This window comes from Cannabis sativa, unplaced genomic scaffold (assembly GCF_029168945.1).
Source record: "Cannabis sativa cultivar Pink pepper isolate KNU-18-1 unplaced genomic scaffold, ASM2916894v1 Contig2, whole genome shotgun sequence".
Classification (NCBI taxonomy): domain Eukaryota; kingdom Viridiplantae; phylum Streptophyta; class Magnoliopsida; order Rosales; family Cannabaceae; genus Cannabis; species Cannabis sativa.
The window spans coordinates 1,420,562-1,443,981 of NW_026870038.1; the positions used below are offsets into that span (position 1 = coordinate 1,420,562).

At 28.6% G+C, this 23,420-nt stretch overlaps 2 protein-coding genes and 1 pseudogene across 3 annotated transcripts; 2 read left to right on the top strand and 1 right to left on the bottom strand.

The window, feature by feature from the left end:
• The first annotated feature begins 1,178 nt into the window (after window positions 1-1,178).
• On the top strand, window positions 1,179-8,399 carry LOC115716806 (terpene synthase 10-like). 2 transcript variants are annotated; one of them, XM_061107595.1, is made up of 7 exons: window positions 1,179-1,639; window positions 2,442-2,718; window positions 3,998-4,427; window positions 5,218-5,436; window positions 6,176-6,314; window positions 6,973-7,227; window positions 7,997-8,399. In XM_061107595.1, the coding sequence occupies exons 1-7, from the start codon at window positions 1,424-1,426 to the stop codon at window positions 8,330-8,332; spliced, it is 1,872 nt and encodes a 623-aa protein (XP_060963578.1). In that variant the 5' UTR covers window positions 1,179-1,423; the 3' UTR covers window positions 8,333-8,399. The 2 variants fall into 2 exon arrangements, with proteins under 2 accessions (XP_060963578.1, XP_060963579.1); XM_061107596.1 differs by having other exon boundaries at window positions 1,514-1,639; window positions 2,413-2,718.
• Window positions 8,400-9,651: 1,252 nt separating this feature from the next.
• On the top strand, window positions 9,652-11,859 carry LOC133033051 (deoxyhypusine hydroxylase-like). Its single transcript, XM_061107597.1, has 7 exons — window positions 9,652-9,901; window positions 10,369-10,502; window positions 10,580-10,806; window positions 10,880-11,018; window positions 11,148-11,274; window positions 11,370-11,488; window positions 11,586-11,859. The coding sequence occupies exons 1-7, from the start codon at window positions 9,727-9,729 to the stop codon at window positions 11,616-11,618; spliced, it is 954 nt and encodes a 317-aa protein (XP_060963580.1). The 5' UTR covers window positions 9,652-9,726; the 3' UTR covers window positions 11,619-11,859.
• Window positions 11,860-12,754: 895 nt separating this feature from the next.
• On the bottom strand, window positions 12,755-22,234 carry LOC133033073 (ABC transporter B family member 19-like; annotated as a pseudogene).
• Window positions 22,235-23,420: the final 1,186 nt, after the last annotated feature.

A 23,420-nucleotide genomic window follows, 5' to 3' on the forward strand; every position in this document is an offset into this window, starting at 1 on the left:
GCGCAGGGCTAGGGACCCCTCCCAAGTCGACTACTATGACTCGGGACTACTCAACTTTGGAAACATCATGTCAGGTCCTGGCAGAAGCATGGTCAGCCAGACCTCAATCTACAGAACTTGCATGGCCGGCTAGACCATATCCTGTAGTGTATGGCCAGCCATGATCGGGCCCGGGCAGACTTCGTACATGTACTCGATACGTGAGCTGCAAGCTACCCGTGAATTGGGCCCTTAACAGCCCAACAAACTGGATGGAAAATATCTACTTTCAATGGGCAATTTAGTCTTTTGTATTGAATCGATTTAATATGTAAATATCTAAGGTTTCAGTTGTAAATTAGGGTTTAGGCTTTCCTATAACTATAACCTAGAAAACCTAAGTCTAATTCTAGACTCCAAATCACTTTAAGTTTGAAACCCTAATCTCTCTTCTCCCTCTCTCTTGTACACAGTCAAGGGGCTCTCTCATTCTCTCTCCCACACGCATCTAAGGCTATACATCTCTCTCATTAGTGATCTGCCTACTTGATTCATGCTTTGTAATCTTATAGAGAGCTATATCAAATCCCACCTATATTGATCTTAACAGTATTATCTCTAGGTATTAATACAACCAAAAGGAGAGTAGGTCATTACCCGCTAACTAAGGGGGCAGAACCTCTATAAAAAATCTTGTCTTATTTACTTTATTATTCTTATTTTGTAACACGTGGCAAACATCAAATTCATACAATCTCGTTGTCGGTTGATCACTTTTTGAGGCCAACATCACCAAAATAGAAGATGGTAAAAAAAAGAGGGGTATAATGTGAATATTAAAAATTTTATATAACATATTTTATATATATATATTTGTGATTATAATGAACTAGATTAAAATATTATCATTATTATAATAGAATCTTAATAATTCGCTTCACTTTAAAATTTATAATTTATCAAACACTCAGCTCAGTTTTTTTCTACAATTCTGCTACAGTTATTTTTTCTACAATTCTCAAGATTCAATATTCATTTCACATTGCTTGCAAATTCAATTATTTCCCCACCTTGAATCCTTCTCAATTCATAAACATGTGCACCGAGACACTCGACGGATCTCATCCACTTGAAAATTACGTATAAAAGTTGAAAATTCAATTTTAAAATTGATGTCATTTTCGAGTTATGTCATTGTGTCGTAATTTATATGTAAACCTTTATTTTTTACTTATTTAAAATGTGAGTATATATGAAAAGCACCCTCGATTAATTCGATGACACACATGCATACATAAATTAAACCATTGTTTTTATTCATTCTTCTTTTTGCAGCCATAAAAATCTTATCTTGTTGATTAAACATGGTCTACATAACATGTGATCCTATATATATACTCTTAAAGAGATAATAAGTTCCATACATATATATATATATTTTATAATGGCTGCATTAGTGTCCATTGTAAGTAATATTATTAGCTTTAATAATAATAATAATACTTTCATTAGATCAAACCATAATACTAATATTATTTATAGTAATAAAACCCTATTAATGTCTACAAATAATAGTAATATTATTTCTCGAAGATCAGCAAACTATCAACCCCCACTTTGGCATTTTGACTATGTTCAATCACTTTCTACTCCTTTCAAGGTATAGCAATATCTTATTATTCATTATATATAAATATTGTAAGAATAATTAATATCCCTTTGTGTATTTTCTTTTTAAAAATTATAATTCAATTTTTTTAATATGAAAGTGTAGATATAATGTTGAGAAAAAACTTCAAAATTATCAGTTCCATGTGTACATAAGAAAAAAAAAGAATAATAAATGTTTGTAACTAATGATTTGAACTTCATTTTTACATTATAATTTTTTTAAAAAAAAATTCCTCAAAAACTAATTAAAAAATATTTACTATAACTATAAATAATATATGACATCTTAAGTTATAATCAGGTCTAGCCCTGGTTATAAGCAGGTTAGATTTGTACTTAAGGTCCACTTAATTAGTTCAGAGGCTTAATTTTTTTTTCCTTGTTTTAAAGAAGTTTTTACAAAAAATTTAAATTTTGGGCAAAAATTTATAATTTTACTGTCACACACAAATTTTTTTTACAAAAATGTTGTCTTTGTATAAAACAACCGTAAAACAACAAAACAATTAAAAATAACAGTGAAATAACTAAAAAATAATTGTGAAACAAGAGTGAAAACTTAACACATACAGTACACAATATTTTTTCAAAAAAAATTCGTCCCATAGTAAAAAAGTAAAAAAAATTAAAAATTTCAGTATGCGGTATAAAAATCTTTTTTTTAAAACTATATTTTTTTTACTCTTTTGAAAAATATCACATTTTTTTTCTAAATAAGGGTCCAAAAATATTTTTATTTCTTTATGAACCATTAAATTTTAGGATCGACCCTGATAATAACGTGTGTATAGGAAGGAGCATATGCCAAAAGAGTTGAGAAAGTAAAAGAAGAGGTAAGAGTAATGGTGAAGAGAGCAAGAGAGGAGGAGAAGCCTTTATCTCAACTTGAGCTTATTGATGTATTGCAAAGACTTGGAATTTCTTACCACTTTGAGGATGAAATTAATGATATATTGAAATATATATATAATAACAACAATAATGTGTACAACACCAACAAAAATAATGTGTATGCAAATTCTCTTGAATTTAGACTCCTACGACAACATGGTTATCCAGTGTCTCAAGGTATATATATAATACTTTTTCTACTCCTTTATTTTCACATAATTAACACAATCATTTGATGAAAGTTATTATTATGAATAGTAGTTAAATTTAATATTTCAAATTGTAAATGGAGTAGTCTATTTTAAATTCAACTACTACTCATCATCATCATATATAATATGTCACCTAATAATGGTATTATGCATGCATTCTTAGATATAATATAAAGTAAAATTTTGATATGTAAATTTCAAATTATACAAATTTATGGATTTTTATACAAGTTTTTCAAAATATGTTTTTTTTTTTTTGTCAAAAATATTATTTTATTAGAAAAATTCAAAAAGACTAGGATTCGTTTGGCACATTTTTTGAAAAAGCTAAAAACTGTTTTTTAAAAAACTGTGACAAAAATGTGTTTGGCAAGCAGTGAAAAATTTATGAAAAAGGTACAGTTAAAAGTTAAAGGTGGTACAATCCAATTTTTTAAAAAAAGATGTTTGATTAAAAGACTCTATAATAAATTATTTTTTACTAAAAATTTATTTAATTATTTATTCTATATTACAAAAAATTAAAATATATTTTGTAGGAAAAAATATTTAAAATAAATAATATTTCAATTTCTAACTATTTATTTTGTTTTCAAAAATATTTTATATTTATATTTTATTATTAACAAACGATATCAACCTAAGTTACAAGTAATAAAAATATTAAAAATTATTTTTATCTAATGCATATAAATTTATACTGTACAGGAAAAAATAATTAAAAATTTTAAATAACATATTTTATATATATATATTTGTGATTATAATGAATTAGATTAAAATATTATTATTATTATAATATTATCTTAATAATTTACTTCACTTTAAAATTTATAATTTATCAAACACTCAGCTCAGCTTTTTTCTACAATTCTGCTACAGTTATTTTTTCCCACAATACAACTACAGCTGTTTTTTCTCACAGTACAATTGTGCTAAACTGACCCTAAAAAAAGTTTTAAAAACAAGTATAAGGTAACTAGTTATTTATCTAGTTACCTTAAGGATAAAACTAAATTATATTTTCATTTTTTTTTCTTTTTTAGTTTTCCCATAAAATATATATAATTTAATTTTTTTGAAGAAAGAAAACCATATTTTGTAAACTTTGCTAAAAGAGCATAAAATGAAAATTTCCAAAATGTATGGCTAATTCATACCAACATTATTGTTTCTCTACTATATATTTTGATGATAAATTAATAATTACTTAAAATGTTTGGAATTACTATAATTAATTGCAGAAATTTTTAGTACGTGCAAAGATGAAAGAGGCAATTTTATGGTGTCTTCCAATGATATCAAAGGAATGTTATCTTTATATGAAGCTTCATTCTATTTGGTAGAAAATGAAAATGGCATTTTGGAAGAGACAAGACAAACAACAAAGAAATATCTTGAAGAATACATAATCATGATCATGGAAAAACAACAATCATTATTAGATCACAATAATAATTATGATTATGATTATGATTATGATTATGATTATGAACTAGTGAGCCATGCATTGGAGCTTCCACTTCATTGGAGAATGTTAAGATTGGAGAGTAGGTGGTTTATTGATGTGTATGAGAAGAGACTAGACATGAACCCTACTCTACTTATGTTAGCTAAACTAGATTTCAACATTGTCCAATCAACATACCAAGATGACCTTAAATATGTTTTCAGGTAAATAATATTATGATGAATTTCATTATTTTCTTTCTCCTATCATCATTTTATTTCTATTATGTTTTTGCACTAATTATATCATGTGTGGTGAATTGATAGTTTTGAACACGAATCAAAACACTATATCTTATGTACAGGCCTGACTTTGGGTTAAGGCGAATTAGACTCATACTTAGAGTCCACTCAATTTTATAACTCAAAATTTTTATATAGTATATTTTTTTTTTTTGCATTGAAAAAGGATTCTTTTGTAATTTCTTTTGTCGTTTCTATGTATTTTTGAATATTTTTTCTTAAAAGAATTTTTTTTTTCTTTTTGCTCAAGGCTTCTAATTGGCTTTAGGCCAGTCCCCCCTAAATACTTGGGTTAGGTTTGGCATAACACTCTTAATTTTTGAGTGTTGCACTAAATCAACACCACTTATAAAGTATTATTTTATAGGGGAATTTTAATTTTTAAGATTTTTAAAGTATAAGTTTTCAAAAATATAATTTTTTCTCAAAAAAGTTATTTATGAAAAAAATTTAGAAAACAGTTAAAAAAATATATATAAAAAAAACAGTATAAGATACTTGGTTACCGGTAACTGGTTATTTCTCTAGTTACCATAAAAGTACCCAATTAATCTTGATTTTTTTTCATATTTTTCAATTTTTTCTTCAATTTTTTTATAAAATAACTTTTTTAAAAAAAAAAATCTTATTTTTGCACAAAAAGTATAAAACCCATAAAATGTCTAATTTCCCCTATTTTATGTGTATTAATTTTTTTTACATGTACATGTAGGTGGTGGAAAAACACTGGTTTGGGAGAAAAGTTGAAATTTGCAAGAGATAGAATGATGGTGAATTTTTTATGGACAATAGGAGTTTCATTTGAGCCACACTACAAAAGTTTAAGAAGAATGGCTACAAAAGTAAATGCTTTAATAACAATAATAGATGACATATATGATGTTTATGGTACACTTGATGAATTGGAGCTCTTCACTAATGTGGTTGAGAGGTTAGTATAAGACTTAAATTTTTATTTGAAATATGTCTACTTTTTACCAATACACCTCAACTCATCTTCCTTTCTAAACTACACTAAAACTATCTAATGAGTATCCGATCCAAATTCAGTAACTAGCCGAAAAAAATCCATTTATTTTGAAATAGTAGGCGAAAAATAATTACTTGTTATCGAGCTATGACCAATAATAATCTTCGTTAGAAAATCTTTCATTGATAATATGTGAAAACTTAATACCATTAATAATAACATTTGCCATACCACCTCATCCCATCATATTTTCTAAAAAAGGCACTTTGCATATTTTAGCAAACTACAGTTACTTAATTATTTGTAGAATTTACACATTTTATGAGCTTTTATACAATTCCTAAAAAAAAAACATGGTTTAGTTTTTCAAAAAAGTTATTTGATGGGAAAAATTAAAAAAAAAATAATAAAAAAATATTAAAAAAAAAAAAAAAACAGTTTTAAGTTATATTAGAAAAACAGTTTAAGGTAACTAGTAGGTGGTAACCAGTTACTCTCATTGGTTACCTTAAACTATTTTTCCCATATTTTTTTTAGTCTTTTCTTTTTCTTTAATTTTTCCCATGAAATAACTTTTGTGAAGAAAAAAAAGATCATATTTTTACAAAAAAAATTTGTCATAAAAACTATAAAATAAAAATTCCTCTAATAATTAACATTTATTTTGATTTTAATTTCTTCTATATGTTTTGATGTACAGATGGGATGTTAGTGCTATGAATGGGCTCCCTGAGTATATGAAGTCATGTTTCCTTGCTTTGCACAATTTTATAAATGACTTTGCATTTGATGTGTTAAAAGGAAAAAGCCTCCATGTAAAAAAATACCTTCAAAAAACGGTACGAGCACTCTCAGCTTTTTTATTCTATTCTTTAAAATATATAGCGAAAATTTTATTTTTTTATTTTACTTCAAATTTTTATATGAGTAATTTGCAGAATAAATTACCACGTAGCAATCTCTGATTGGTCCAAGTTATTAAATTTTTATTTTTGTTAAAAAAAAATAAAATTAGTTTAAATATACCAATAGAAAATGTGACACGTGGATAATGATTTGACATTTAACAGCCAGATACTTATGGAGTTCCAGAAATATAACTTAAGTATTATTACTGTCAAAAATTAAACTTATATATTTATTTACAATCAGAAATTAAACTTAAGAATTTATGGCGCATATTACTCTATTAATATTTATACATATACTCATATAAAAAAAACAAAATTAAAACCATCAAACAATTAATAAAATATGTTTAGAGTAATAAATAATATTCTATAAATGTAGAACATGTTTAAAGAAGCTTTAAAAAAGAGGAATTTAGATCATTTGATATAGCGTGTTTTTAATTTAGTTCTTTAAATATTATAAACAATCTCTATTTTAAACCATATGATGTGATGATTTTTTTTTCATCTCAATATTTTGTGTTTTTCTTTTTTTTTTTTTTTTGATTTTTTTATCATATAAAGTTTTTTTTTTCCTATGTTTTAGTGGGCAGATCTTTGTAAATCTTATTTAAGAGAAGCAAGATGGTATTATGATGGATACACACCAAGATTTGAAGAGTACATTGAGAATGCATGGATATCAATATCAGGACCTGTTATACTATCACATTTATACTTTTTTGTAGTGAATCCAAACGAGGAAGATGCCTTATTAAGTACTTGCTTTGATGGATACCCTACCATAATACGCCATTCGTCGATGATTTTACGACTTACAAATGATCTCGCCACTTCAACGGTAATGATCACAACTTACAAATTTACTGTAGTGATTATTTTAATGTCGAAACTAATCACCCCGTTTAATAAACTATTAACATTATTATTTTGACATTTTAAACTATATAAAATTTCCCTTTAAACTTGTGTGTAAAATTCTTTGTAACTTTACTATATACTACAAATAAATAGGTATTATGCTCCCTAAATTTTGTAACTAATAAGATCGTGCCCCCTAAATTATTAGCCATGTTAAATATTTCCTCTCTCAACTTTGAATGCTAGTAATTTATGGTACTTTTGTTAGACTTTGTTGGACTTCCATTAAATAATTAGCAACCTTACCTCTTAAGAATGATCACTATCATATTTTTTCAAGAGAATTTTTAGCACGTTCACATCATGGCCCTTGAACTTCTATTAAAGAAAAAAGACATGATTTGGTAGTGATAAAAATTTAAAGAGCAAAATATGATACTGACCATAGTTTGGGAATAAAAATTGCTAACTACTAAACGGATCGTCCCATATTTCACTAACACTCAAAATTAAAAGGGAATATTTAACATCAGCCAAGAGATGTCTTTGCTCTGTGCCCCCTTCTTGTTGGTTGGCACAAGCCCTAGTAGTAGTCATTCTTTCTTTCGATCTGCTAATAAGTTAGGGGACATGATTTTTTTAGGATAAATTTCACGAGCAAAGGCTTATTTATTCTATTGGTAACATAAAAAATAATAATCATACATAAGAATTTTTTTTTACATAATATTATATGTACTTTTTTGCAGGATGAGTTAAAAAGAGGTGATGTTCCCAAATCAATTCAATGTAAAATGCATGAAGATGGTGTATCTGAAGAAAAAGCTCGTCAACATATTAAGTTATTAATAAATGAAACATGGAAGTTTCTTAATAAAGATTGCATAAATTTGGATGATGATTACTCTCCAATGTTCTCTAAATCTAATAATAATATTAATAAGGCTTTCATTGAAATGTGTTTAAATCTTGGTAGAATGTCACATTGCATTTATCAATATGGAGATGGACATGGAATTCAAGATCGCCAAACAAAAGATCATGTACTATCATTACTTATTCACCCTATTCTTCTTACCCAATAGGAATCAAAATTTAAATTATATGTATTTGTTAGATTTTCAAATAACTAAAATATCCATGCATGTGATATATGATGTCATTTTAGTAAAGTTGAAACGAAGTTTGTTGAAGCTTAGCATGCTGAATGATCGTCGCCACTCTCATGTACGCTAAGTCAAGCCTGATTATAAGTGAGCCAAGCCTGTGCTTAGGAATTCCACTCCGAAAATTCATTGCATATACTATATAATATTAGTAGATATGGAGGAGACCATGACAGAGTTTTGAGAGCAAAACCTTATGTATCCACACATTCTTACATTTAAAGTGGTAAAGGTAATGCCTTCTCCAAGTATATATATAATATATTAATAACTTGTCAACATTATTTCTTGATAAAAGTTACTAGAATTTCCTATTACTCATTAAACCACCTAAAAATTGTAAGTAATGTTGTTTCTATAAGTATTTTAACTGCAGAACATCTAGGCCTTGTTTAGTATAGTTTTTACTTCTACTCATAGCTTCTCAAAAAGGTCTTTTAACACTCTTAAAAGTGCTTTTTTTTTTAATTCTAAAAGCTAAAAACAACTTAACCAAACAAGATCCTAGTGTCATGAAAAACTCTCTAATCGGGAGAGTCTTGAGTACAATCCCTTAGATTCTAATAAGCTTGTATGTGAATCCTATGAGCAATTGTGATTTGTGTAATACTAAAACACTCGATTGCCATTTAGATTAATTGATTCTGAAGAATTAACAATTCTTCATCGAGCAACATAATTGTGGGTCTCCTCATCAGAGTTCTAGCAATGGCGACTCTTTGCTTTTGCCCACCCGAAAGTTGGCATCCCTTTTCCCCAACAACCGTATCACATTCATCGGGTAAAGTGTTTACTATTGGACAATATTGACCCACATGGATCAAATGTACAGCCATATATAAAAACATGAGCTACTTCACTTATCACCAATTGATTTTGAAATAGAATCTCATGATTCTCAACACTTACAAATTCATCACAATCTCGTTTCTATAACCTCATTTGTCCCATAACATATGTTAGATCGAATTGGTGACTAAAGAAAGAGGTTCTTGTTACACCAATCCAATTTATATGTGTCCTCAACCATCAAAGATTGTATTCCTTTATTTCTTTCCCATCAATGAGTATATTCCCTTAAATAGAATCATAGAATCTAAGCAAAAGTGCCAAAATGGAAGATGGTGAAAAAAGAGGGGTATAATGGGAATATATATATTTTAACTTCATTCTAAATATTTTCTAAAAAAAAAAAAAAAAAAAACATATTTGTACCTTTTACAAACTTATAATTGAAAAAAATAAATAAATAAAAGAAACTAACTTTAACCAAACCAAAGCCCTAAATCCCTAAAAGCTGATTAACAACGCTTATGGATTCTCCGACGAACCACAACGCCGGCGTTTTTCAGTCTTCAACACCAGAAATGGAAAAATTCCTCTGCGATCAATTGCTTGACCCGACTCAGCCCATCTCAGACCGCTTCAGAGCTCTTTTCTCTCTCCGCAACCTCAAAGGTTCTCGTCCTCGAAATGCCCTCATACTCGGTTTGCTTCTTTCTCTCTCTCTCTCAGTCTTCTCTGTTTCATTTATTACTCACAAGTTTGGATCTTTTGTTGTTTTTATATGAAACCCAACACTTATTTGCTCTGTTAATTACTAATTAGAAATATATATATACATATTTATGTATAGATATTAGACTAATTCTGCAATTTATGTTTATAAACTGTAATAACACAATGTATAATATTTCACAAATTGGATTAAATTTGATTTTTTTTTTTTTGAAAAGGGGATTAAATTTGATATAGAATGAGGAAAAACAATCAATCATGTAAGGGAGAAAATGAGACTTGAGAATGCTGAGAGAAAATAGCAAATGTATATACTTTGTTTTACTCAATTATTTTTATTTTAATGGTAGTGAAGTTATTTGGGATTTTCTAGTCAACTCTCCTTTGGTTTAGATTTAGACCCTTTGCTGCAATTTTGAATATGTTCCCTGTTTCAGCTACAAGGGACTCTTCTAATTTGTTGGCACATGAGGCTGCATTTGCTTTGGGTCAAATGCAAGATGCTGAGGCTGTCCCTGCTTTGATAGAAGCTTTAAATGATCTTTCTTTGCATCCCATTGTTCGTCACGAGGTGAATTATTAACTTTGATAGTACTGATTTTGTTGTTTTCTTGCATTAGTTTGATGGTTTTTGACATTATTCGATAGGCAGCCGAGGCCATTGGTGCAATTGGTTTAAAGAGTAATGTTGATTTGTTGAGGAAGAGTTTAGTCTTAGATCCAGCTCAAGAAGTTCGAGAAACATGTGAATTGGCCCTCCAACGAATTGAGCAGTTGAAGGATGATGGTGAGAAATTCACTGTTGAAAAGTCACCTTTTCTGTCAGTTGATCCAGCTGCAGCAGCTACTTCATGCTCTTCAGTACATCAGCTTAGGTTTGTCTCGTTTTAGATACTCTAACATGGAACAAATTTGCTATGTTTTTAACTTGTATATCTTGATTCATAGGGATGTTCTTCTGGATGAAGAAAAAGGCATGTATGAGCGGTATGCAGCTCTTTTTGCACTTAGAAATAATGGTGGAGATGAAGCTGTAGCCGCCGTAATTGATTCTTTGGGTTCAAAGAGTGCCCTTCTACGACATGAGGTTGGTTCAATTAATCTTATTCTTCATACTTATTAGAAATATCTACATTTTCTTCTTGGTTATAGGGAAGGCTCATGTTTGCGGTTCCATGCTTTAATCCTTTGGCTACATTTTTCGCTAAAAATTCAGGTGGCATATGTGTTGGGCCAACTGCAAAACAAAGCTGCTTCAGATGCTCTTTCAGACATACTTAAGGATGTCAATGAACACCCAATGGTTAGACATGAAGCTGCTGAAGCACTTGGTTCCATCGCCGGTATTATGTTATACCTGCTCTACTTCTTGCTTTTTACATCTATAGTTCTGAATACGATTTATTTAACTTACATGCTTAATTGAATGAAATTTAAGATGATCGAAGTGTGTCACTTCTCGAGGAATTCGCCAAGGATTCTGAGCCAATCGTTTCACAGAGTTGTGAAGTTGCTCTATGTATGCTGGAATATGAACGATCAGAGAAGCCATTCGAGGTAAGCATACAACTGTTTTGAGCTTACAATCTATCATCCATCTATATCATACATAGCCCTTTTGTTAAATGATGACTAAGACCAGTATTTTACGCAGTTTTTCTTCACGCAAACTCCTCTACTGCAATAACAGTTGTTCAACACTTTTGCTTTGTTTGAAGACACTCTTGTCATCTCCTAGCAAGAGGAGATTTATTCTTAAACTGTATTTATACCAATTTATGGCTCAAATGTAACTCGAGGAAAGAGAGTTCTCTTTCTTTTCGAATCGTTTTAGCTAGTTTGGATGAACATGTTTTGGTAATACATACTACAGATATTGAATATGTATAACACATCATGAGCATGTCTTCTCGCAAAGAGTTTTAACAGTTGAATAGTCTATTCTTAATAAGGCTTTCTTGTTAGTTTACGTTAAATTATATTCGTTCATCAAGATCATTGGCGCGGAAGAAAAAAAAAGAAGCAATTTTCGATCTAATTTATTTGAGTGAATCAGATTAGGGATTAATTTAATCTTTTAATTATTTTTTTTTATTTCATATGAAAAATAAATACTTGTTCAAGCTTAAGTAGGTTGAAATCATAGTGCAAGCAAGAAAAAATAAATGAAAAGAATGTGATGAGCTGAAAAGATGTGATGTTCCCAAATCAATTGAATTCAAAATGCATGAAGATGGATATTAACTTATTAATAAATGAAACATGGAAGTTTCTTAATAAAGATTATATAAATTTGAATGATGATGGTGATGAGACTTTCATTGAAATGTGTTTAAACCTTGGCACACATTTACTCTCATTAGTTATTCAACCTATTCCTCTTCCCAATAGGAATCAAAATTTGAATTATATGTATTTAACATCTTAGATTTTTAAAAAACTAAATATCCATGTGATATATGATGTCATTTTAGTATATTTAAAAAATTAATCGGTACTCTCATGTATGTTAAGTTGAACCTGACTAAAAGCGGACTAAGTCTGTACTAAGACCCCACTTTAAAATACTTTATTGCATATACTATAATATAGTAGTAGATATAGAAGAGATTTTGAGAACAAAACCTTTTGTATCCATACCTTCTTACATTTTCTTTTTTCATATCAATGTGATAATGCCTTCTCCAAGTATATGTATAATATATTAGTAACTTGTCAATGTTATTTCTTGATAAAAGTTACTAGAAAATCCTATTACTAATTCAACCACCTAAAAATCGTCAAGTGTCAGAACATTTAGGCCCTGTTTGGTATAGCTTTTATTTATAGCTTCGCGAAAAAGTCTTTTAACACTCTTAAAAGTGCTTGTTTTTTTAATTCTAAAAGCTAAAAGCAGCTTAACCAAACAAGGTCTTAATTTCCTGAAAAACTCTGTAACCGGGAGAGTCTTGAGTACAATCCCTTAGATTCTAATAAGCTTGAATGTGAACCCATTTCAACAATCTCACCTTTGTCCATAACAACAATAGTATCTGAGTTTTTGATGGTGGAAAGCCTATGAGCAACTGTGATTTGTGTAATACATGACATTCGATCGCCATTTAGATTCATCGATTCCAAAGCATTGACAATGCTTTTCTCAGACTCAGCATCAAGAGCACTTGTTGCTTCATCGAGCAGCATGATTGCAGGTCGCTTCAGCAGAGTTCTAGCAATGGCGACTCTTTGCTTTTGCCCACCCGAAAGTTGACACCCTTTTTCCCCAACAACAGTGTCATATCCATTGGGTAAAGTGCTTACAAATTCATGTATGTTTGCTTGCCTTGATGCTTCCACAATCTCAGTTTCTGTAGCCTCATTTGTCCCATAACAAATATTGGATCGAATCGAAGAACTAAACAGTAAAGGCTCTTGTTGCACCAATCCAATTTGTGTCCTCAACCATCTCAGGTTATATTCCTTTATTTCTTTCCCATCAATGAGTATATTCCCTTCTATAGAATCATAAAATCTAAGCAAAAGTGCCAAAATGGAAGACTTTCCAGCCCCACTTGGACCAACAAGAGCAACTTTTGAGCCTGCTTCAATTTCCAAACTAAAGTTGTTAAGGACAGTAACTTCAGGCCTCAATGGATAGTTGAACTTAACATGTTGAAACTCGATTTGCCCTTTGATCAAATCGCGATTTGAAGGCTCTGGTGTGTTTGGATTGATTTCTGTTTTTCGGTCAAGTGTCTGATATGCAGGAGTTAGTACACTTATAGCAGAGATAACAGTAGGAATAAGTGTCCATAATTCTGTGATTGAAGGAACTGTGAGTGAGAATATCTGATAAGATCTTATACCATCTTCGAATTTCGCTTGTCTTCTATCAATCAAAACTGTTGTGTACCAAAGAGCAACAGCATGTGCAATGTTCCATAAGCAAAGCGAAAATCCTTGAATTAAACCATACTTAATACTTTGTTTTCTGCTCTTCTTTATGGGATTTTCCAATGACATTTTGGCTTTGCTTAGTATATTCTCTTCATAACAAAAAGAGGCAACTGTTCTTATGTTGGTTGAAGACTCAACAGCAAGAGCAACAAGTTCAGAATAAGAAGAAGCTAAGTCACCCGAAAATCCTTTAGCAGACTTGGCTTGAATTAGTCCACCAATGAAGTGACAAGGCATAACTGCCCAAGCTACCAACCCCATTCTCCAATTAACATACATACTTACAATTGTTGCTATCAATATTGAAGAGATGCATTGTACAATAACTGACATTCGATCTGCAATGATAGTTTTCACCATGGTTGTGTCACTAATAACCCGAGATGTGAGTGAACCAACACTGTTCTCAGGCTTCTCAAACCATGCCACTTCATTGTTGAGTACTCCTGTGAAATTTGAAGGTTTGACATGTTAGATTAAGTTGATGGAAGGTGAAATATGAGCTTGTTATGGCTTCAAGTTTAGGATATACCCGAATACAAAGCTCGTCTCAAATTCGCCATGGCTTTCTCTCCAACTATTCCAAAGAAGTAATGTTGCAAAGTATGAGAGAATAAAGAAAGCAACCCTATAACAAAAAATAACAATGAATACAAGCCAACTTTTCTCCTTGCATCATTATGGTAGTATGCTACTCCTATAGTGATAATGTAGTATCCGAAAACAGGCTTTGAAATGCCAGAAAAAGCAGCTGCAACAGAACCGAGACCAATCTTTGTGAGCTCTCTTTTTCTCAATCCAAACCAAATTCTTAAGAAAATTGTTCTTTTCCTTCCTTTTTCGCGCTCTTCTTGCTTGGAATTTTCCAAAACAGGATGTACAGATTCTGTTACTGTCTTATTTTCTTCGATGTCATTTTGAAATAACATATGGTTTTGACAACTTTCATCCTCTTCACAAGAATTTTCACTTCTGTCAATTAACAATAGAACAAGATTAGAAACTTCAATTCTACTTTATATAGAAACTTTTAAGCATGGAATCATTACTTTGATTCGAGAATCGGATTAAGGTTCTGCATGTTGAACAAGTTGTTGTAGAATTCACTCCTATCAAGAAGGCCGCGATGAGTTCCAATCTCGGTAACATGTCCATTTTCAACAACTGCAATCATATCAGCATTAACAATGGTTGACAACCTATGTGCAATCAAGATAACTGTCCTTCCTTGCATAGCTTTCTCAACAGCATCTTGAACTAACTTCTCTGACTCTGTGTCAAGCGCGCTTGTGGCCTCGTCGAGCAAAAGGATTGGAGGGTTTTTAAGAATGGCTCTTGCAATGGCTACTCTTTGCTTTTGACCCCCTGATAGTTGAACTCCCCTTTGTCCTACCTAATGTAAAAAATAAGTAAATTTTCTCAAAACCAAAAAATGTAAAAGAAAAAAAGACTATGTTAGAAGCAAACCTGTGTTGAGTATTGATTTGGTAGTTGTGAAATATAAGAATGTGCATTAGCCATCTCTGCTGCAATTTGAATTTGTTGGTCATTTGCATCCATATCACCAACTTTTATGTTGTCTTTAATGGTGCCTGTAAATAGTGATGGTTCTTGGGAAACTATTCCTATGTTACTCCTTAGGAACTTTAAATCCAAATCCTTAATGTTATGGTCATCAATGAGAATTTTTCCTGTAAATTTACATAAAAAAATTAATAAATATCATTCTTTATGAAAGCATTTGTCAACTACACAAACTCATTCACACCATTTTTTTAAGGGAAATACTCCTATATTACCCTGTGTTTTTTCGAGAAAGATATTTTCAATAATACTTATTTGGTATTTTATATTTTGAAATTGTACATATTTAGTACCTTAAAATAAAACTCAATCAATATGATTTTATTAATTTGACCAAACGGTTCTCGATTATATGTAATCAAATAATTAAATTCGAATTCAGAATTTATAAAATTGAAGATAATTTGATTGTATTGATATAATATTATCAAATAAATTTAAATTTAGAGTACCAAATATGTATGATATTATAAAAATACAGGGTGTCAAATAAGTATTATTGAAAACACAGGGTACGAAACTAGTATTTAGATAAAACACAGGATACTAACTGTGTAGACACCCTTAATTTAATCATAATGAGAATAAAGAAACATCCCAAGATTCCCAACTAAGATGTTACTCAATTCTATCTATATAATAGAATCGAGCATTTTCAACCACACTCTCTAAATGCACTATTGACTTAAAATAGAGTGTGAGCTCCAACCGTAAGAACAATGACTCTCTAAAATAGAGAAAGGATAGTGAGCTCATAAGTTTACTTTTTGATTCCACAAACTGAAAAATTATTAAAATAATAAATTCTAACCAAACTAGAGATCATGATTGTAGTGAGATGAGGAAAAAAATGTCTATTTTAGCTAAAAGAAAATGAAAATAGGGAGCCCCTTTGGAGATGCATACTAAAGGTGTATACAAAGGAAGAAACATAGTGATCTTTTTAAGTGAATTTTCAAGTTGATAAAGCAAACCTTTTGAAGGGTCATAGAACCTTGCAACTAAAGAAATGATAGTACTCTTTCCACAACCACTACTCCCCACTAGAGCAACTGTCTTTCCGGCTGGAATCGATAGCGAAAACCCTTCAAGGATTTGCTTCTCCGGCCGGGATGGATAGGAGAAAAACACATCACATATTTCAATGTTGCCACAAACCTTTCCAAGTGTTTTTCCTTGTGAAGAATCACTACTTATAGTTGGCTTTCTTTGAATTACTTGGAAAACTTCATACCCTGCAACCTTAGCTTGATTGAATATTTGCATATCTGGTGCAGCATAAGTAATTGATCTGAAATGAGAATTTTATGTTTCATTATTAGTTATAGAAAACTATTCATTAAATTCAACACTCAACTTTGACATGTAACAAATTATATTCCTTGAATTTTTTCAAACTGTTAAAATTCTCCCTAAACTTTTGAGATTGTTAAATTTGAGGACTTCTCTATAATTCTATTACATTTTATTATCGAGGAGATTGTCCATGTACGAAATTGTCCCTCTCGAATTTTAACATGTACCAAATCTTCCCCCTCCTCCCCCCCCCCCCCCCAAACTTTAATATATGTCAAACTTTTATTTGTAAAATTGGGCAAAAGTACTTAAATCTAACAAGGATTATAATAATTTGGACCATGTATTTTGCAAAAGTTACTGGTTGGACCCTCTGTTTTGTTAAATGACAACATGGACGTTGTATTTTCCAAAATGGTAAAAATAAGACCCAGAGCTTAATTTTTGACAATTGTTTTTTTAGTATAACCAACTTGAAAATAATTCCTAACACGAACAGATACAATAAAAATAAAAATAATTTTATCATAACACTTTTAAATTAGATTATTATTAAATTTTATTTTGACAAAAAATCAGTTCAAGGTCCTATTTGTACCATTTTAGAAAATACCGGATTCATTTTGTCATTTAACAAAATAGAAAGTCCAATTGATAACTTTTGCAAAACACAGGGTCCAAAATGATATTTACCAATCTAACAATCTCAATAGTTTGGAAAGAATTTTCAACAGTCTAAAAAGTTCAGAAAAACATAATTTAGTACATGTCAAAGTTCAGTAAACAAAAAATCATATTCAGCCTATATATAAATTTCATTTTAAAGTGTTTTTGGATATTAAAACTGAAGCTAAGGAGTTTCGAACTTTTGACATCTTAGATATTAAAAAGACTTTCAACACTAAAATTTACTAAAAAAGTATTCATATAGAGGCCCCGAAATCTAATTTCGCTTTAGGTCTCAAATAGCTTAAGACCGGTCTTTAACTTAACTTACATAGCTCCAAAGAGAATGCTCATGACAGCAGCTATGATATCTCCACCTTTAGCTTTGTTTTGTGTGACTAAAACAGCTCCAATCCATATAATGAGAGCCCAAGAACAAAAGGAAACTGTTTGAAACAGTCCTGTTCCAACTCCCTTTATTAAAGCTTCTCCTTTGCTTACCATAACTTGTTGTTCTAACCTCTCTGAGAATGATTTTATTGCAGAGTTTTCCCCAACAAATGCATACACTGTTTTTATTTGAGATATTGTCTGTTCCCCAAAATATAAAACATATCATATTACATAAACTACTAACATATGTACATGTATATACAAGGCCGACTCAAGGATAGGACAGTTGTGACCCAAGAAATCATTTCATGAAAAAAAGTCTCAAATTTGATTTTTTAAAATGTGTATTTTTAATGTTATTTATTAAAATTAGGGTAAATATTATTTTGAACTTTGTGTTTTGAAAAAAATTACAGATTAGACTCTCTGTTTTGTTAAATAATAATTTGGATTCTGTGTTTGTGAAAATGGTACAAAATAGATACTGAACTCAATTTTAATCAATTATTTTCTTAATATAACCAACTTAAAACTAGTTTCTAGCACAAACAGTTGCAAAAAATATAATTATTCTTGTCATAATACTTTCAGGTCAGGTTATTAAAAAGTTTCAATTTGACAAAAATTAAACTCAATGTTTATTTTGTACCATTTTAAAAATACAGGATCTGAAATGTTATTAACAAAACAGAGAATCTAATCAGTAACTTTTACAAAATATAAAGTCCAAAATGGTATTTACCCAAATATTATTATTTATAAATAAAAGACCAATTTTTTTTAAAAAAAATACTATATTTAATATTTTATTTAAAAAATAATTTGTTTTTAAAATACTATATTTTAGATTTTTACTACTAAATTAAAAGAAGCACAATTAAATTTTAGTCCAAAGCCATTGGCCCTGAAATTTAATGGGTCATAAGAAAAAATTATTTTTGAGCTATATGATATTTTCTAAAATTAGTAAAAAAAATAGTAAAATTTTTAAAGGGAAAGATTTTTGTTAGGTCTCTGAGCTAAGTGAGCTCTAAACGGTCTAACTTGTCTATGCCTAGGGCCATGCTGGAAGAGGGCTCTATATATAATAGACACATGATAAAAAATTATTATTGTTACCTGTTCTACCAATGAAGTTGCTTGAGATTGGAATATGATTTTGGCAATGGAAATAGTGTTCATTTTGTTTGTATAAGTAGCTCCAATGGCAAGAATCATTGGAACAACCAAAAGAGATAGTATTGCCACTTCCCAACAGCATATGCCAGCAATCAAAATTCCACACAAGAAAGTTGCAACACATGATAGAAAATGACCCAACTGTATATTTATATACATATTTATATTTATATATATATATATGAGTAAAATTGTATACAAATCATACTATTATATAATTTATCTATAAATAGAGCCTAACTCAATAAATATATATCGAAAACAAACGCATGCAATACACTATTTGAATTTTAATTTCGTCATTTTAAATTATTCAAAAAAAAAATATTAAAAACTCATAATATAGTTGCATTGCATTTTATGCAAATACTAAAAATTCTAAAATTATGCATAAATATAGTGATTAAAACCAATAATTTTTCATATATATATATATATATATATATGTACCTTCTCTCCAATTGCATCTTGAATGATATTGATGTGGTTACTTATTCCATTAATGATTTTTGCAGTTGTTAAATCTGTATCAAAAGCTCCAATCTCTTGATTAAGGACTGATTTTAGATAAGCTAATCTTATTCGTCCTACTTGTCTTTCACTTGCATACATCCAACATCCAATCTCTATCAACCAATAAAAATATATTCAACTACTATATACAAATATTATATATACTATATAAAAAAAAAAAATTAGTGATAATTTTTTAGTCATAATATAATTTTTCTTGTAATTAAATATGACTTTAGTCAAAAAAAAAATTATTTATAACTAAAATATAATATTTTGATACAAGTTAATGCTAATATAATTTTAGTAATAAATATTGTGACTAAAAATATATATATTTAATCACAATAAATTATAATTTTTATGAGTAATATGTTTTAATTATTATAGACTTTTTAATTATAACATATAATTGATAATTTATAATTATAAGTATAATTTTTTTACTTTTAATCACAAATTATTTTATTTTTAGTAAAATTAAATATACAAATATTAATTATTTAACTCTAAAATTAATGCAAAAGTATAAATGAATTTTTTTTTTTTTTTTTTTTTTTTGTTAAGAGAAAGTAGTAATATTTACCAAGAATTCCAGCTGGAAATGTGGCAATGGCCATGTACCATACATAGGGAACAACCTAAATTAAATAACCAATACAAGAATAACCAACTCATCATTAATACATGCATATATATATACTAGGTGATTGTTACGTGTCAAGCCACGTAGTGTTAATTTTATTTAATATTTTAGTTTTTTATTTGAATTAATAATTAAAATAATATAATTATTTGAACGATTTGTTTTATAAAAATAAAATATGTGTCAGTATATTTAGTAAGTAAAACATAGTTGTGTTATAATAATGTATGTTATTAATAGTTAAATGTACATTAATCTTCTAATTGAAAAAAGTTCTATTATCTCATTTCATATCTAATTATAGCTACACAACTATATATTTATAGACTTTCATATTCTTTGCAAATTACTAATAAGCACCAATAATATTTTCATATTCTAATATTTTTCAACCTTCTCCTCTTGGTGGTAAAATTAAAAATAAAACTAAAAATAAGCACAAACATATAAGGTAAATACTAATTACAGCCTATTTCATCTTCTTTTTATTTTTTTAAGCTCAAGCCTAAAAACCTCTAAGCCAACACAATCAATCTTCTTTTTTAAAAAATAAATAAAAAAATTATTAATATTCTCCCAAGATAGGTTTGTTAGAGAGATATGTGGCTAAGATGATTTTTTTAATTTAAAAAGAGATTATTAATATTTAAAAGATTGTTTAATTTTTTGGGTGTAATTATTGGGTTTATTTGTTAACGGGAGATCAAACCTAATCATTAAATTTAACAGAATATTCTTTTTATTTTTAAGTATATTCTGTTAAACCAAGAAATGCCTTTAGATAGACACTTTTAATATATAAAGATATATACAAGAATATAAATATATACATTATTATTGATATATTTAATATTGTGTCATACAAATTATAATTTAATAAATAATATAAAAAACTGCTATTAATTATAAGGTGTTACATCACTTTAAGGTATTAAATATCAACATGACACAATATATTAAGATAAATGTTAAAAAATATCAGTTGTGTCTAACACTTTTTTATGTGTTAATATTATTTTTGTTATAATTAAATATCGAATTCCATATAATTTAATGTAATAACTTTTAAGAAGTTTGTAAGACCGACCCTGAATTGATTTGGGCTTTAGAAAAAATAAATTTTTTAAACCCTCATTATAAAAATAAATAGTACTTTTAGTTTTTTTTAAAGAAATATATATATTTATTAAAATATCTTTTTATTTGGACCCTTAAAATGAGTGAGCCTTAAGCGCAAGCCTAATTCGCCTTATCTTAAGACTGACCCTAAAAGTATGCAGGGTCGGCTCTAGGCATAGGCGGGCTAGGCCCGTGCCTAGAGCCCACTCTTTTCGGGAGCCCAAAATAAAAAATAAAAAAAATCATTAAGCTTTTATTAAAGTAAAATTAAGTGTATTGTAAACAACAAATAGTCATAGTTTAGTTGATTGAGATGTATGACATATTATACAATGTCATGGGTTTGAATCCCATAACACTATTTTTCAATTTTTTTTATATATATTTCTGAGAGCCCCAAAATTTAATTTGCCTTAAGCCCATATATTCTGAGAGTCGGCCCTGAAAGTATGGCTAACCAATCACAAGATGATACATTTAGAAGTTGCTAGACACGTGCCCAATAACAATGCTCATATATTAATTATAATATATATACATATATTTATATAAAGAGAATTGTTAAAGGCATCATTAGTGTCTGACATCCTCTTTGTTGTCATACCGTTATTAGTGTAATTAAGTAACGAGTCTCATATAACTTAAGAAAATAACTTTTATAAAATATCGCTAACTAATCGTATAATTTCACTTATGAAAAGTATTAAACATACCTTGTAGAGGGCATTAACCATGGCAGGAATATCATCAATGTTATCACCAAAGGCATTAAGAGCTTTGCCAAGAAGTAAGTATCCAATAGGTTGAGCCATGCCATGAACAATTGACCCTAAACTACCCAAAACCATAAGACTCCAATCCAAACCATCTCCATATCTTAAAAGCTTATCAAATCTCAAACTTCTTTCACTACTTGAAATGATAACAACTTCTTTCTTCTTCTCATCAACACTACTAGTAGTACTACTCATTTGCAAAATTATTACTAATTAATAATCCACTAAACAAACAAATCAAAGAAAAGAAAAAAAAATGGCATGCAACACACGTACGTACTATATGTTTAATTCTAATTTATATATAGTACAAAACAAAGGAATATAATGTGGATATACTTTTGGTATATTTATATATATTATTGGTAAAATTAAAAACTAATAATAAGACCTATTGGCTATAGCTGGACTTGAGAATATATGTGGGATTAGTATTTTTTCTTTGGGTTTATCTTAGTGTTTTTTGTTGCATGTGTTGATTTTAATTTTTTTTTTCAAAAAAAAATAATAAAATAAAAAAGACAAAAGCATGGATTTATAAAGAAAATTTTGGTTAATGGGTACTAATAATGACTTTGTAATTTACAATTTCTTTGTTTTGTTGTTATTGTCTTATTAGTATATGGAGATGGATAATAGTTAGTTCGGCTTGATTAATATTACTTAATTTATTTATTATCTATATCCCTTATTTAATATTCTTATTTTATAATATATATTATTTTATTATGTATAATTGAAAAATAATTAAAAAATATATTTGTCTAATAATCGAATCTAATTAGTAATTATATCTATTCTATATAAAATGTAGTTCTTAATTTAAGAGAAATTATTAGGTGACTTTTTTTTTAAATAAAAAAAAAATAACAAATTATTAGATGTTGTCACGTAAAGGTCAGCATCTATGTAGTTAGTTAAAGTATTGCAATTAATAATAAATTTGTTCATATTGTTTATTTTTTATTAAAAATTATTTTCAAATTTTGATATTTAGGATTAGTTAAATTTTAAATTAAATTTGAATGTTTTTGATAGTTTAACATATGAGCATTTTCATTAATTCCGAAGATAAACTTAAGACGAATAATAATTTTTTTTAATTACTATTACAAAGTATAATAGTAATTTTTGTTTTTATTTAAATCACTATTATGCTTTCAAATTTCAATAATTATCACTACATTGAATATTAATAATTTTAAAATTATGATATTAAAAAAAACTAATAACTAAAATAAAATTAACATACGTGGCTTGTCACGTAACATCTATCTAGTTATGTTTATGTCCTTCAAAATATATTATCAAAATATTATTTTCTCTATTTTACATCAAGTTTTTACAGCACAGTGTCCATGAATTTCTCTAAATTTTTCTA

Bases quoted from the DNA above. Each gene is read 5' to 3' on its own strand.
- LOC115716806 (XM_061107595.1), top strand. From the start codon at position 1,424: ATGGCTGCATTAGTGTCCATTGTAAGTAATATTATTAGCTTTAATAAT. The intron at 1,640-2,441 runs GTATAGCAATAT...ACGTGTGTATAG, and splicing joins CACTTTCTACTCCTTTCAAG to GAAGGAGCATATGCCAAAAG. The intron at 2,719-3,997 runs GTATATATATAA...AATTAATTGCAG, and splicing joins TGGTTATCCAGTGTCTCAAG to AAATTTTTAGTACGTGCAAA.
- LOC133033051 (XM_061107597.1), top strand. From the start codon at position 9,727: ATGGATTCTCCGACGAACCACAACGCCGGCGTTTTTCAGTCTTCAACA. The intron at 9,902-10,368 runs GTTTGCTTCTTT...TCCCTGTTTCAG, and splicing joins TCGAAATGCCCTCATACTCG to CTACAAGGGACTCTTCTAAT. The intron at 11,489-11,585 runs GTAAGCATACAA...TATTTTACGCAG, and splicing joins GATCAGAGAAGCCATTCGAG to TTTTTCTTCACGCAAACTCC.